A 16498-nucleotide genomic window follows, 5' to 3' on the forward strand; every position below is an offset into this window, starting at 1 on the left:
GTAGAAGAGACATGAAGAAGAGGGGACACATGTTGATGTAGAAGAGACATGAAGAAGAGGGGACACATGTTGATGTAGAAGAGACATGAAGAAGAGGGGACACATGTTGATGTAGAAGAGACATGAAGAAGAGGGGACACATGTTGATGTAGAAGAGACATGAAGAAGAGGGGACACATGTTGATGTAGAAGAGACATGAAGAAGAGGGGACACATGTTGATGTAGAAGAGACATGAAGAAGAGGGGACACATGTTGATGAAGAAGAGACATGGAGAAGAGGGGACACATGTTGATGTAGAAGAGACATGGAGAAGAGGGGACACATGCTGATGTAGAAGAGACATGAAGAAGAGGGGACACATGTTGATGTAGAGGGGACATGAAGAAGAGGGGACACATGTTGATGTAGAAGAGACATGGAGAAGAGGGTTTTGCAGAATAGGTCCCCTTTAAGGAATAAACAAACAACAAAAACGAGGCGTAGAAACTGTCGGACCTTCTGGGAACGTCGATGCACGAGGAGACAGATCTTCTGCAGGACGGAGGAACTGAAGAGGGATGAGAAGAGACTTCATTCTGCAGGAAGTCCAGAGGATCCACACCTGAGAGGGACTCCCCTCCCCCACACTGGAAATACACCTGAGAGACAAACAACAACAACAACAAACTGAAGTGTCCGGGCCTTCAGAGAAACCGCCACACATTCACAGTGTTTCTTGATATCTCTCAAGGTTCCTGAAAGCTCTGTAATCTCACCTTGAGCCCTGGGTGACTTTTGACCCTGCCGACGGCCGGGTGCTCCGTTGCCACAGTGACGCCGGGGTCACCTGTGATGCAGGTGGCTTTCAGGAGCGCTCCGAGAGGAGAGCGCTTGCCCAGGCGAGTCTTAGGTAACATGTCTGAATCTGAAACACAGAAAGATGAGGAGTTTAAATGTCATAAATGTACAATAACATGGTATAAAACTTACATTTTTAGAGCTTTAATGCAGAAAAAAATGGAAATATACCTCCGCAAAAAATGTGGAGTTGTTTTTTATAAACAAAGTTATTATTATAAAATTCCCTCCCGGCGAACAAATAAAAAAGTAGCAGATTCATGAAGGAGAACTACAAATATCCTCTATTTATATGAGTCCTGCCTACAATACCCATAATGCAACAGGACCAGCCAACATTTATTGGTATTGCATTTTAACAATGGCCTTTTTCTTTAATTTCATCCTTGAAATTAAATGTGTGTGTGTGTGTGTGTGTGTGTGTGTGTGTGTGTGTGTGTGTGTGTGTGTGTGTGTGTGTGTGTGTGTGTGTGTGTGTGTGCGTGCATACAACAGATGGTGAGTGAATGTCTCTGTTAACACCTATAATTATAACAACACATTCGTTTCTAAACTGTGTCACTGCTGCAACGCGGTGAAACACACACACACACACACACACACACACACGCACACACACACACACACACACACACACACACACACACACACATCCCTTCCTGTTAACCAGTGACTCAGAGTGACTGAAATCATTTACAGTCAACTAAATGACTCATCCAGTCCTGACCTAGAGAAGAAAGCAGCTGTTTCTAATTATTAGATTTCAGTTTGAAGTCTGATGTAAGAATGCAACTAATAAGAATATTTACTGTTGATTTGTTTCAGTTTTAACCAGTTATTTTTTTGTCAATAACATTATTTTTCTCCTTATCTTTTTTGTAATTGCAACTTTTCTCAATTTATTGGGACAAGTTCGTTTAAAATATATATAAATAAATATATATTTTTTTCTGACTTCTGCAACTTTTATGGTGAATTGAAGATGCAACTAATTATGATTTCCATTAGGGACATTTTTAAATGTCCAAAGATATTCACTTACAAATTAAAATGACATTCATCCGGGAACCTTTTTGGAGGACCGCCACCCTCAGGTTGAGAACCGCTGGATTAGCTAATCAAAAATCACACTCTTTATTTTAAATGAAGCTGAATGCTTTTACTATCTTAATCGAATTAATTAATTATTCGAAATGCTTAAATACAACTTAGTATCTTTTACTCGTGTATTATTAGCAGCGGTGGACTGTTACTACTTTGACTGTACAAAACTTTAACTAGTTAGATTTTAAAGAACTTTTAAATATGATGTTTTTCTGTAAATCAAACTATCTTTAAATGTTTTTAATGTTTCATATTTTGTATTTCCATCAGTCATTTACATTCCAGATAACAAGACCTAAAATAGTCTCTGTCACTAAAAGTTACATTATATGTTCATAATCAGATAGGCCTGGCTTTCCGTGAACTCATTGGTAAAAACACTCGGATATTTGATCATTTTCTTTAAATTATTTAGATTTAATAATTTTCTTCAAGGACTACCTTTCCTCTCCAGACCTTCGAACATTCATTCTGCTATGTTTGACTTCTTTTAATGAGTTTGTTAAATAACTTTCTGCAAAACACTGACTATATCAAATATCTAAAATCATCCGCCTGTCTTTTATCTGTTGTTGTTACAATGTGCATCATTTGCACGTGTCAATATATCACATGCACAGTGTTTTAAATACAATTTATAATATATTTGTATACTATATTTAAATATCACATGCACTTATATTTTTTTAGCATAAAAAACATCAAGTTTGAGTCATTTAAAACACTGTGCATACTTTTGTTTGTCAAAATAACCAAAGAGAGTTCCGATTAAACACAAACACACACACATGTTAAACACATGTAAGCATGCATGCACATTTACAGTTCACACACCCCTCTGTGTGTGCAGCTCAGCCAATCAGAGGGAGCTCACACCTCCACAATAAGAGTCCTCTGAGCAAAACAACTGGCCACAAAATCTAAAGCATTTCTGAGCCATTTAAAAATCCAAAATGTCAAAAATCAACAAGAAATCTGGATTATTTTTTAACCCAAACTCTTTACAAGACGTTTATCCAGAAAAACAACACAATATAAATCAGGTTACACGCAGAGAAAACATCAAATCCACAGTTTTGACTGCGGAGAAACCTCAACATGACGCGTTTAGTGACAGTAATGTAGAAAAAGAGCAGCTGCAGAAACAGAGCTCTCTTTGTGAACTTCAGATCTTTAAATGCAGGACAACACGAGGCAGCTTGCACACACAGAGGAAGATTAAAGATACATTAAAGCATGCATGAGCTGTCACATACCTGCAGAATCACAACAACAGCAACAACAACAGACTTCAGGCAGAGCCCACTGCTTCCATGTGAGAGTGTGTGAGAGTGTGTGAGCGCGTGTTCATGCTGCTGCAGTCTCAACAGCTTCAGAGGAGAGTCAGAAACCCTGATCTGGATCCCTGGAGGAGGAGTGTGTCCTCGTGGAGATTCACATGAGGATAAAGGTACGTATGATCCAGGCCTGGAATTTCGTCATTTTAGGGGCAAGGCCACTTGGCCTTTTGAGTTGTCAATTTTTTAAGGGCACAAAGGCCAAAAGCCAGGGCACCAAGGCCATAAATTAAAACAATGATTTAACATACTATATGAAGTGACTACGATTGTATATGCATTTACAATACTTTTATATATATTTATTAAGCATCATCTTATCTTTGACAGCTAACAACACAGCGCTAACTGCCTAACACTAGATAATAATAAAAACAGAACACAACTGCAACATAACTTATCCAAGTAGTAACAAAAACACTTCAAAATATTATAATTATGCATTACCATACGAGCAAGAAATAGTAATGTTATCCATAAAATTACACTTAAAGCTGGACAAATGAAAAACTTAACGGCAAACAGGATCATCACAAAACCTTACCTCACCTCAGCCTTTTCTTGAGCGGAGAATCAGCTAGCTAGGTCCTAGACCGTCCTATGCACACGGACGCGTGAGGGGGTGGGCGGAGATAGGTCCTAGACTGATGTCAACTGTCATCAGAGACCAGGGGTGGGGAACCTTTTTCCTCTCAAGGGCCATTTCAATTTTTACAACATCTTTCGAGGGCCGTACAAATGATTGAACTCAACGTCTGCTTAAAAAACTCAAATCACAGCCCATTCATTTCGCGTTTCTTTCATGCTGTGCAAAGAAAAAGCAACCTCTTAATCCAGATATTTGACCATGACCCACGCATCCATGCACCGTGGCATGACCACCAAAACAGAAAGATATGGACACAAGATGTGTGCAAATGTATTTAGTTTGATATCCATGTGGACATGATTTAAGTGTGGGGGGGGGGGGGTGGGATCTAACCTCATCTCGGGGGGTTTGGGGGCATGCACCACCAGGAAGATTTTTTTTAAATGTTGAAGTTAAAAGCATCAATCTGGTGCACTTTGAGAGCAACATGAAGAGATCTATGGATACATCTCTCAACAACACCCATATGAAACAGAACTGTAAGCAGATTTTTTTCTTTATGGATATTTTACAAATCAATTCCCTTTTAAATTGTATTCTTGTTTATTAATAACAACTTTTTTTTACTGTCATATTAGTATTGTATACCTGTTTACTTTATTCTCTTATTTTTTTATAACTATAATGATCATATAAAGGTGTGCCTTTACCTCACTGGTTGGAGAAAAAGCTTCTTATATTCGTTAGCATAGCTAGCTAACCAGAAGCTAATAACAACAACGTTATTGACTGTATGATCAGTATGACAGATGAACAGATCGCCACTGGGCTTTCAACCAAAGACACAGCCACGCAGAAACTGCTGCATGTGTACAGCTCCTTATGGGTATTGCAATTTGTGAAGTCCCGGTCCGGAGCCGCGTTCTGGTGCTCTCCGTTAGAACTACACTCCTTTCAGACGAGACATATACCACGTGATGACACGTTAGGCTCGTGTTGTGTTCAAGGACCCTGACCTTGGCCAGGAAAAACAAGCTTGTTTAATTATTTTGCGGTCTAGATTTCTTGAATCTTTTTCTTTTTTGCGTGTGTTTATAAATTACCTCGAGGGCCGTACCAAATGGTCTCGAGGGCCGTATACGGCCCGGAGGCCGGAGGTTCCCCACCCCTGTCATAGACCGTCCGAGCGGTGCATTCCAGGCTCAAATCAAGCGCACCGCTGATTTTTTTTTCCTCCTTCAAAATATGCTGGTGTTGAAGCCGTGTCAGAAAAGAGGCAGACTGCTAAACCACAAAACTTAGTCAGAGAGGGCATCAAGGCCACTGTGGCCTTATAGCAGATATCATTTTTAAGGGCACAAGGCCATGGCCCTCGTGGCCCTCGTGAAATTCCTGCCCTGGTATGATCCCAGGATGAGACATTCTACATTTCCAGATAAAGGATGAATACAAATCAAATAAATAAATATATTAAATAAATAAATAATGCAGTATTTAAATTAATGCACTGGTATCAACAACATCGTTTTTCACCAAACGTGACAAATGTACAGTTCCTCATAGAATCAGAACCAGGTGGGTTCACACGTACGAGGAATTTGACTCCTAATAATTCATTAGTCATTTACAGCGAAATAGAATGAAGTGAATTATAGAATATAAACTATGAAATATGTTCAGGAAGCAATATGAACATTGTGTGCATAAATGTGATGCATATAGGGTCTGCGTTGTGGCTGAGTGTCAGTGGGGGGGCCGGGCCTTGTTTGACGGCCCGTCCACACAGCGGCGTGCGTTGAAGCTTCAACGCTTCTGCACATTCACTTTGAAGGGGGTGACGTCACGTTTCGCCGAACTGCATTGTGGGAGTGAAGCGTAGATTTGCTCGCGTTGCTCGTGACGAAAGTTGAGCAATGTTCAACTTTTGAAGCGTCAGCCAATCGAATCATATGCCAATACAAGCTCTAGCCAATCAAACCGGTGCTTGTGTGTCTGGGGCGGAAGATTCATGTGATTGGTTGTTGGTCGAGTTTCAGCCCCCCCCCCCCCCCCGCCGGCAAGCGACAACGCACGCCGCTGTGTGGACGGGCCGTAAGAGGGGGCAGCGGAGGGGAAGAAACTGTTCAGGTGGAGAGAGGTTTTGGTCCTGATGGAGTGCAGCCTCCTGCCAGAGGGGAGGGGGGTGAACAGTTTGTGTCCAGGGTGGGAGGGGTCGGCCACTGCCCGCCTCGGGGTCCTGGAGGCCTGCAGGGCGTGGAGGGATGGCAGATTACAGCCGATCACCTTCTCTGCAGAGCGGATGACACGCTGGAGGAGGAGGTGAGGATGGACTCGATGATGGAGGTGTAGAAGTTCACCATCATCGTCTTTGGCATACTGATATACACCTGAACATCAGCAGGAGAGGACTCTTTAAAGTAGAGACACTACATATTGATATACACCTGAACATCAGCAGGAGAGGACTCTTTAAAGTAGAGACACTACATACTGATATACACCTGAACATCAGCAGGAGAGGACTCTTTAAAGTAGAGACACTAAATACTGATATACACCTGAACATCAGCAGGAGAGGACTCTTTAAAGTAGAGACACTACATACTGATATACCTGAACATCAGCAGGAGAGGACTCTTTAAAGTAGAGACACTACATACTGATATACACCTGAACATCAGCAGGAGAGGACTCTTTAAAGTAGAGACACTACATATTGATATACACCTGAACATCAGCAGGAGAGGACTCTTTAAAGTAGAGACACTACATACTGATATACACCTGAACATCAGCAGGAGAGGACTCTTTAAAGTAGAGACACTACATACTGATATACCTGAACATCAGCAGGAGAGGACTCTTTAAAGTAGAGGCACTACATATTGATATACACCTGAACATCAGCAGGAGAGGACTCTTTAAAGCAGAGACACTACATACTGATATACACCTGAACATCAGCAGGAGAGGACTCTTTAAAGCAGAGACACTACATACTGATGTACACCTGAACATCAGCAGGAGAGGACTCTTTAAAGTAGAGACACTACATACTGATATACCTGAACATCAGCAGGAGAGGACTCTTTAAAGTAGAGGCACTACATATTGATATACACCTGAACATCAGCAGGAGAGGACTCTTTAAAGCAGAGACACTACATACTGATATACACCTGAACATCAGCAGGAGAGGACTCTTTAAAGTAGAGACACTACAAACTGATATACACCTGAACATCAGCAGGAGAGGACTCTTTAAAGTAGAGACACTACAAACTGATATACACCTGATCATCATCAGGAGAGGACTCTTTAAAGTAGAGACATTACATACTGATATACACCTGAACATCAGCAGGAGAGGACTCTTTAAAGTACAGACACTACATACTGATATACACCTGAACATCAGCAGGAGAGGACTCTTTAAAGTAGAGGCACTACATACTGATAAACACCTGAACATCAGCAGGAGAGGACTCTTTAAAGTAGAGACACTACATACTGATATACACCTGAACATCAGCAGGAGAGGACTCTTTAAAGTAGAGGCACTACATACTGATATACACCTGAACATCAGCAGGAGAGGACTCTTTAAAGTAGAAACACTACATACTGATATACACCTGAACATCAGCAGGAGAGGACTCTTTAAAGTAGAGACACTACATACTGATATACACCTGAACATCAGCAGGAGAGGACTCTTTAAAGTAGAGACACTACATACTGATATACACCTGAACATCAGCAGGAGAGGACTCTTTAAAGTAGAGACACTACATACTGATATACACCTGAACATCAGCAGGAGAGGACTCTTTAAAGTAGAGACACTACATACTGATATACACCTGAACATCAGCAGGAGAGGACTCTTTAAAGTAGAGACACTACATACTGATATACACCTGAACATCAGCAGGAGAAGACTCTTTAAAGTAGAGACACTACATACTGATATACACCTGAACATCAGCAGGAGAGGACTCTTTAAAGTAGAGACACTACATACTGATATACACCTGAACATCAGCAGGAAAGGACTCTTTAAAGTAGAGACACTACATACTGATATACACCTGAACATCAGCAGGAGAGGACTCTTTAAAGTAGAGACACTACATACTGATATACACCTGAACATCAGCAGGAGAAGACTCTTTAAAGTAGAGACACTACATACTGATATACACCTGAACATCAGCAGGAGAGGACTCTTTAAAGTAGAGACACTTCATACTGATATACACCTGAACATCAGCAGGAGAGGACTCTTTAAAGTAGAGACACTACATACTGATATACACCTGAACATCAGCAGGAGAGGACTCTTTAAAGTAGAGACACTACATACTGATATACACCTGAACATCAGCAGGAGAGGACTCTTTAAAGTAGAGACACTACATACTGATATACACCTGAACATCAGCAGGAGAGGACTCTTTAAAGTAGAGACACTACATACTGATATACACCTGAACATCAGCAGGAAAGGACTCTTTAAAGTAGAGACACTACATACTGATATACACCTGAACATCAGCAGGAGAGGACTCTTTAAAGTAGAGACACTACATACTGATATACACCTGAACATCAGCACGTTCCCTTCAGACAGTGAGACAGGAAGTGAGTAATGTGTCATGACTTCATGTGAAAATGCATCATGATGACGGAAACAGGTTCAAAATAAGCATTTAGAAATATCTGGTGAGTCAGTGTCAGATGTGTTACAGTGTGTGTGTGTGTGTGTGTGTGTGTGTGTGTGTGTGTGTGTGTGTGTGTGTGTGTGTGTGTGTGTGTGTGTGTGTGTGTGTGTGTGTGTGTGTGTGTGTGTGTGTGTGTGTGTGTGTATGTGTGTGTGTGTGTGTGTGTGTGTTTGCGTAGATGCGGCGGACAGACAGGTCTCAGTTGGTGTGGTGTCCTATGCTTACTTTTAATACTTGTAAATACAACTTTTAAAAAATGTAAATGAATCAAAGTAAATATATAAGTGGTCATGAACACATCTGTCCATCAGACAGAGGGCTGCTGTGCCTCCTGTCATCATTAATGGACGTCTCTTTAAAATGACCGCTCAGAGGAGAGGAGTTCTCATTTCTCTAACCGCCTGCTGCTTCCCCTCCTCTCTCCTCGGCTCCCCTCCTCGACTCCTCCGCTCGCATCTCCTGTGGGCGGGACTAAGACACGAGGATAGCAGTCGAGGAGGGGAGTCGAGGAGGGTAGAAATGATAAAGGCCCCCAGTCACCAGATGGTCCATCTCCCACCTGTAGGCAGACTCGTCCCCACCAGAGACCGATGAGCGTGGTGTTGTCTGAACTTCAGGAGCTCGACAGACTGGTTCCTGGAGGTGTAGCTGTTGGGAGCAGAGCAGAGGTGAACCTCAAGTCTGCACTTCAATGAAGGGAATCAAAATACAATGGTTAAAATATGTAATTGTTCTAATGTTTATATAAATATTGCTATTTTATTCATTTACTTTTTTTTGCACATCTTTACTTTTTTGTTCATAGAAATGTCTTTATGTATTTTTTTGTTTAGCTTTTTGCTTTTATTTATATATTTTCTGAACATTTGTACTTGTCTATTTCATATATATTTCTATTGAATATTTTACTTTATCTTCTCCTATTTATAAAAATATATTTTAGCTTTTATTGCACATGTTTACTTCAAATCAATTGTATGGCGCAACTGTCATCTCTGTCAGCCTACATTTCCCACAATGCACCTGGATAATATCCTACAAGCCTTGTACTTAATCTCACTGTTTCAGATTGTAACGCAGCATTATTCATTAACACACATACACACGCACGCACACGCACACACACACACACACACACACACACACACACACACACACACACACACACACACACACACACACACACACACACACACACACACACACACACTGATCCTCTTTGCATGGATCCGCTCCCGGGATTTCCCAGCAGCCCCCGCGGTGGCTCTCAGCTTCGTAGTAAACAAGCAGACCACGTGGGGTGGGATCTGCACGCTGATTGGCGGAGAGCAGCGGAGCAGGAACACACCCCACTGAGGGCTGTTGTTTACACAGTATTTACACAAGTATTTATACACTTCTGCAGGAGGAGGCACAAAGTACACACAGTACTACATATAGTACTCTTAAAACATGACAGTAGTACAGTTTCAGTATTTCTAAAGCATGCATATCCTCACAAAGTATCTGAAGGTACATTTCTGGTACATGAAGGCATTTATTAATACAATTGTTGTGATACTTAGGTACACAAATACACAGAGTACTACATATGTTCAAGTATGATAGTAGTACAGTTTGAGCAAGTACTTGTAGTATTATAAAGCATGCATATACAAGTATTTGTTTGAAAACATGTTGTGCATACAGATGTTTTTCCTGCACAGCTCCTACTTACCTATGATATTTGTTGTGATACTTCCCAAAGTACACACAGTACTATATGCTACCCTCAGGCGGGAGAGTATTGCAGTCTTATGAGTACTTTTGTAGTATTTCTAAGCATGCAAAGTATCTGTGGTCACATTTACTTGTTGACTCTTTTCTGCACAGCTGGATGAGCAAATACACACACATAATAACTTGTTTAATAGTTGTATTGTATTTCTTATGATACTTTATTGCAGCGCCAAGTCCTGCATATGCAACATTGTTAAACATAAATGCAGAAGTAAAAGTGTGTACAACAGTCAGAACATAGTCCTGGCTTATAGCAATAACACAGTATCAGGAGTAGCAGCTGAATGGAAGTATTTCAGTATTAACAGTTCTTTGTCATGCGGTGTGTATTATATTGCAGTTTCCACCAGTGTGCTGTTCCTCAGAACTACTACATGTAGAGGTAGTGTGTGTACTGTGTGTATTTGTACTGTGTGTATTAGTACTTTGTAGTGCAGTACAGTGTGCATTAGCTGTGTGTGTGATGGGAAAATGAGCAGCTTGCAGGCGGAGATCACTGATTACGTAACCAGTCTGAGGGTGTGTCTGGTGTGTGTCTGGTGTGTGTGTGTGTGTGTGTGTGTATGTGTGTGCGCGTGCGTGCGTGCGTGCGTGTGTGTGTGTGTGTGTGTGTGTGTGTGTGTGTGTGTGTGTGTGTGTGTGTGTGTGTGTGTGTGTGTGTGTGTGTGTGTGTGTGTAGCACGTAATACACGCACACACTCCGGATCACACTCGGATACGTGCTGCAGACGAGCCCCTTTTATTTAAAGGGACATACGTGTTTTTGTTATATTACTCTGACCTACTTCCATTCTGATGAGACTGCAAATACACCGTGTATTAAAACTAATACTACTAACTAGTTTAGTAAATACAAACTAATACTACTAACTAGTTTAGTGAATACAAACTAATACTACTAACTAGTTTAGTGAACACAAACTAATACTACCAACTAGTTTGGTGAATACAAACGTACTACTAACTAGTTTAGTGAATAAAAACGAATACTAATAACTAGTTTAGTGAATACAAACTAATACTACTAACTAGTTTAGTGAACACAAACTAATACTACCAACTAGTTTGGTGAATACAAACGTACTACTAACTAGTTTAGTGAATAAAAACGAATACTACTAACTAGTTTAGTGAATACAAACTAATACTACTAACTAGTTTAGTGAATACAAACTAACACAGTTTTGTAATTGTCCCCTCTGCGGGGGAATAAAGGTTTTCTGATACTGACATCTACAAATACTAAACTACTAAGATTACAGGTCAAACCAAGAAGTTTATAATGAAATAAATATAAATATCATTTGTTTTAACCTTATTTTCCAAGAAACCAGTCAGACCTCTGACCACGACACCACTTTTATACAAATGTAGTTCATTTAATAGTTTCTGTGTTTTAATAAGAACACTTTTATTTTGAGTTGATTTTCTCACTGCAAGCCGAGTGTGATCAGGGGGAAATGTGCACGTACTTTCTAACAGTCAACTGATCGACGTGATGAACGTGTTTCATTAAGAACCTTCTACTGATGATCTCTGACACACACACACACACACACACACACACACACACACACACACACACACACACACACACACACACACACACACACACACACAGTAACACTTAGGTATCATCTGACACTGACTCACCAGATATTTCTAAATGCTGGAACTTATTTTGAACCTGTTTCCGTCATCATCATGCACTTTCACATGAAGTCATGTAAAATTACCCCCTTCCTGTCTCACCCTCTGAAGGGAACGTGCTGATGTTCAGGTGTATATCAGTATGTAGTGTCTCTACTTTAAAGAGTCCTCTCCTGCTGATGTTCAGGGGCCGTATTCACAAAGGATCTTAGGGCTAAAAGTAGCTCCTAACTGGCGAATTTAGGAGAAACTCCTAAGCATAATGGGCGTGTCAGTCTTAAATTTAGGACTCCTAATTTTATTCACTAAGAGCAATTCACAAAGTATTTTAGGCCTAAAAGTAGCACCTAAGTTTAGGAGAGCTTAAAAGTCCTCAGGAGGACTCCTAACTCAGTAAGACCTATTCACAAAGAATCTGAAAATGGCTGCGAGACGAAATGTTTTGGAGACAATGGAAGACTGTGAATTGATCAAGAGATATAGGCTAAATCGTGAGGGTATCACACTTGTTGTGGAATTAGTGCGGGATGCAATAACATCCCCGACTAACAGGAATAACCCGATTAGTCCGGAAATAAAATGTTTGGCAACACTACGATATTTAGCAACAGGGAAAATGCAACTTTGCAATGCCGACGATTTAGGAATATCGCAACCATCAGTCAGCCGTGCCATAAACCAAACCATCAACGCGCTCTCTAGACCACATATCATCCAACAGTTTATCCGGTTTCCTTTGGACAATCAACAACTACACAGGATCAAAGCCAACTTCATGGCAATGCAGGTATGCCCGGTGTGGTCGGTGCTATTGACGGGACGCACATAAAAATAATTGCGCCCTCAAAAGATGAGGACGTGTTCGTCAATAGAAAGAAAGTACATTCCATCAACACGCAGATTGTTTTCATTCATCATGATAGGGGGGCTTTAACGGCGGTATGGGCTTTTATTGAAAGTGTTTAAGTGCTGGAAATATGCTCATTGGATAATAGTTTTCAGGGTGCTTTTAATTGCCTCCTTGATTTAATGCAATTTACGTATTTTTATTGTTTGCTCTCTCTCTTTAACGTGCATATACAATGTCATTATCGTGGTCTGCACAAACTTGTCATCATGCGTGTATTCTGCTAACTGCACTGTCCATAACTATTTGATAGGAATACATTTCTAGCCTTGGCTATTTCTTTGTTTTAGTGGGCTTGTTTGTGGGATGTTGCGGATGAGTTTCACCGAGACCGCCTGCTCTGAACAACCAATCACCGTACTGACCGCTTCTAAACTAAGGTGACCAGATTTTCAAAATGAAAACCGGGGACATTTTGAGTTTTGCGGTCAAAATCTCATTAACATATCCACATTTCTTCGCTGTTAAAGAAAAAAGGGGGACAATTCTGGTTCAATGTAATTCGAAAATGTTAACTGTTGTGCTGTAATAAACTGATGTGTAGACATACTGATACAACTGTGTACTAACTAATTACCATAAATGCACTAACTAATTAATGAAATCTTTCCGAAAATCTGATTTCAATACCATGGTAAGTGCGGAGTAAAGTATTAACTCACTTATTGAGTTTTCCATAGTTAATAACAAAACATTTTCAAACTACATAGGTTATAGCCTCAAGTTTATTTGATAATTAACATATGTACAAGATATATAGAGACAACAGACAAGTAACACTAGCAGAATGACACACTATCAAAGACACTTCAACAGAGAGACACAACTGTCAAACACAATATGACAGACAACACTGACAGACACATTGGGACAAACAGATAAAACAAAGCCAGAACTGTCCCATCTGTATCTGTCCTGGTATTCTGGATGGAATAAGATCAAAAGAGAACATGAGAAAAGGAAAATACTGAGATAATACATGTAAAATACTTAACAATATAATAAATAAGATGAGATTTCTAAGTACATAAAAACTTCTACTAACCTAATCTCTGTACTTTTCAGAAGAGTGCATTTTCTTCAAGATTGCTTTGTCTTTGGCCAGCTTCTCCATGAACTCCTGGCAGGGGAAGTTGAAGTTTGTTTTCACAACAAGCATGGCCTTGATGGTAGGAATAGTGAACCTATTCCTTGCTGCTGTCCATACATCATTCATTTGGGAGAACACTCTTTCAACTGGTGCATTACTCCCAGGTAGGCACATAACCACCGACGCTAACCTTGCCAGGTTATTGAATGGGATTTCGTTGTCTTGGAAGTGGGTGACCACCTTGCTCCATCTGTGATTAAGCGGTGTCTCAGATTCTTTCCACTCTTCAAGTGTTCCTCCCTTCAGGAACTCTTGCAGGCCAGTGACCTCATCAAACCATTCATCCTCATTGATCTTGACATTGGGGCATTTTTCTTGCAGTGTGGCCGCTGCCTTCTGAATCTCTTCACGCTGAGGTTGCCTTTTCAGAAGGAGACAATGCAAATCCTTGAGATCATCTGTGTGCTTTCCCCATGCTTGCAAGTAGTTGACAGCTGTAGTGAAGAATGATTGGGATGTTTTGAGAAAGCTCGCTTTTTTCATTGCTCCATTTTCCTCCAGTTCTCTCAGAAGCCCTCGGACCAAAACTGGAATGAAGTTATCGTCACTTCTTGCAGTCAACTTTGCCTCAAAGCTTTTCAATATTGCAGCTGACTCCACAGCACAGCGGTCTTGGCCTTCAAGCATTTTGATTGTGTCACTGAATATGGACAGGTTTCCATGGACAAAGGCCAGACAAAGTTCAGTCAGAGGATCTTGGAATATTTTTTGCAGGACAGCTGGGCACTTTTCTTCAGAGAGGAAAAATGATTTCAAGGGCAAATACATTTTCAGCACTCTCTCTAGAGCTGGGAGCATAGACAACCAGCGAACATTGCAGTGTCTTAAGATGTTATGGTACTCCTGGCCAACAAACTCACAAAAGCCCTTTAGTCTTTCTACTCTGACGGTGAAAATGTGAAAATAACCAAATATCTTTGTAAGAAGGTCAACATCAAGGGGAATCATATCCAAAGCTGTTCTGGCCGTGTTATGAATAATGTGTGCAGGGCAACCTAAGCCAATGACCTCCCGCTGCAGAGCATTTTTAACTTTGGTATGGACATTGACCCTCCCCAGTCTATTCAGTCCTCCAAAATTTGTATTTGTGTTGTCAGCAGAGAATGCCACAACTTTGTTTTCCAGGTTGAATTTTTGGATAACACCAAGGACCTCAGCTGCAATTTCCTCTGCTGTTTCTCCTTTGAGTTCAACAAAATCGAGTAGTTTTGTTTCCACTGATGTGCTATCATGTATCTTACAATATCTTACTAATATTGGCAGCAGCTTTACATGTCCATGATTGGATGCATCAATGGACAGAGACACAAATTCCACCTGGTCTAGGTCCTGTGTTACCAAGGTAGTTGCCCATGGTGCTAACACGTTACTCACTATGGCATCGCATTTTGTCCTAGCACATGTAAATGTTGATTCATAAAGCTTCCATAGATCTGAAACTATGATTGTGTCGCAAAGTGTGGTATGCAAAGACAGCTTCCTGCACAGCTAGATCGTATTCTTCCTGGGAAGGGTCTACCTTCTTGAAGAATGTGGTGACAGAGGGCACACCAGCACGGGCAATGAGAGAGGCTTTATGCTTTTTTGTCTGTTGATGTTCTATTACTGCTGTTCTTCCTCCACTTGCAACTGAAAATGTTGAATTATAAATGGTACAGTAAACCATTGTATCATCTTGACCACCTGGGCGTATGAATGAAAATTCTTTCCTCATATTGTCATTTAAGTGACATTTTCAATTCTTGGAAAGAGCCATTGCACATTTGTTTCTGCTCTTTGTCACTATCCTTGTATACTCTTCGTACTCTGTTAACTTTTTCTTCCCCTCCAAACTTTCTCCCTTTTCTTCTCTTTCTTCCTTTCCTTCTCTTCCTCACTATTGTACAATGTCTTTGCTTCTTTATCTTTATTCCGGTTTTTCCCTTCTCATTCTGTTCTTCCTCTCTGATATTTAAAAAGAGATAGTACATTATTAGATACACTTGGGTTAACAGTCACATTGTTTTTGTCAATTTATAAATTTCATTCTGCTACTCCATTGAACCACTGATTCAACTTACCCCAAGGCCCATGGTTCACTTTTCCCCCTAGCCACCATTTTAGAAAAAATAGCCTAGCTTAAAAATTCAGAGTCATCTTTATCTTAATGATTCACATGGTTTAATACGCTGCCAACACATCAACATATACAATAATATATGTTTTTAAACCAGGATACATTTTGTTTGACATGACAGCCGATATAGCTGACATCTAGAAAATGTACTTTGACAAGCAAAAAACGTTTTTTTGTAAAAATGTTTACTTACCAGACCACAATGAGCATCTCTCTGTCACAGCCAAAGAGAAATGGGAGGAGCTTGCATAATTTCTGGTCACGTGATTACAACTATAAAGCGTTGCCTGGTTACAGGGGGT

At 40.5% G+C, this 16498-nt stretch overlaps 1 protein-coding gene and 1 long non-coding RNA gene across 2 annotated transcripts in view; one reads left to right on the forward strand and one right to left on the reverse strand.

Moving 5' to 3' along the window:
* The window catches only part of LOC307026215 (zinc finger protein 395-like), an 8345-nt gene extending 4988 nt beyond the window's left edge, over nucleotides 1-3357 (reverse strand). Inside the window, exons 1-3 of the mRNA XM_079661423.1 lie at nucleotides 3201-3357; nucleotides 759-907; nucleotides 499-641 (exon numbers count right to left, since the gene is read on the reverse strand). Coding sequence (XP_079517549.1) covers nucleotides 499-641; nucleotides 759-899 — 284 coding nt within the window. The 5' untranslated portion in view covers nucleotides 900-907; nucleotides 3201-3357. The remainder of the gene's footprint in view (nucleotides 1-498; nucleotides 642-758; nucleotides 908-3200) is intronic.
* Nucleotides 3358-12062: 8705 nt separating this feature from the next.
* LOC307026330 lies at nucleotides 12063-12860 on the forward strand. The gene is made up of 2 exons (XR_013804383.1): nucleotides 12063-12153; nucleotides 12211-12860. It is a non-coding gene; the product is annotated as an uncharacterized lncRNA (long non-coding RNA).
* The last annotated feature ends 3638 nt before the right edge of the window (nucleotides 12861-16498 follow it).

This window comes from Notothenia rossii, assembly GCF_949606895.1.
Source record: "Notothenia rossii genome assembly, chromosome: 2".
Lineage (NCBI taxonomy): Eukaryota > Metazoa > Chordata > Actinopteri > Perciformes > Nototheniidae > Notothenia > Notothenia rossii.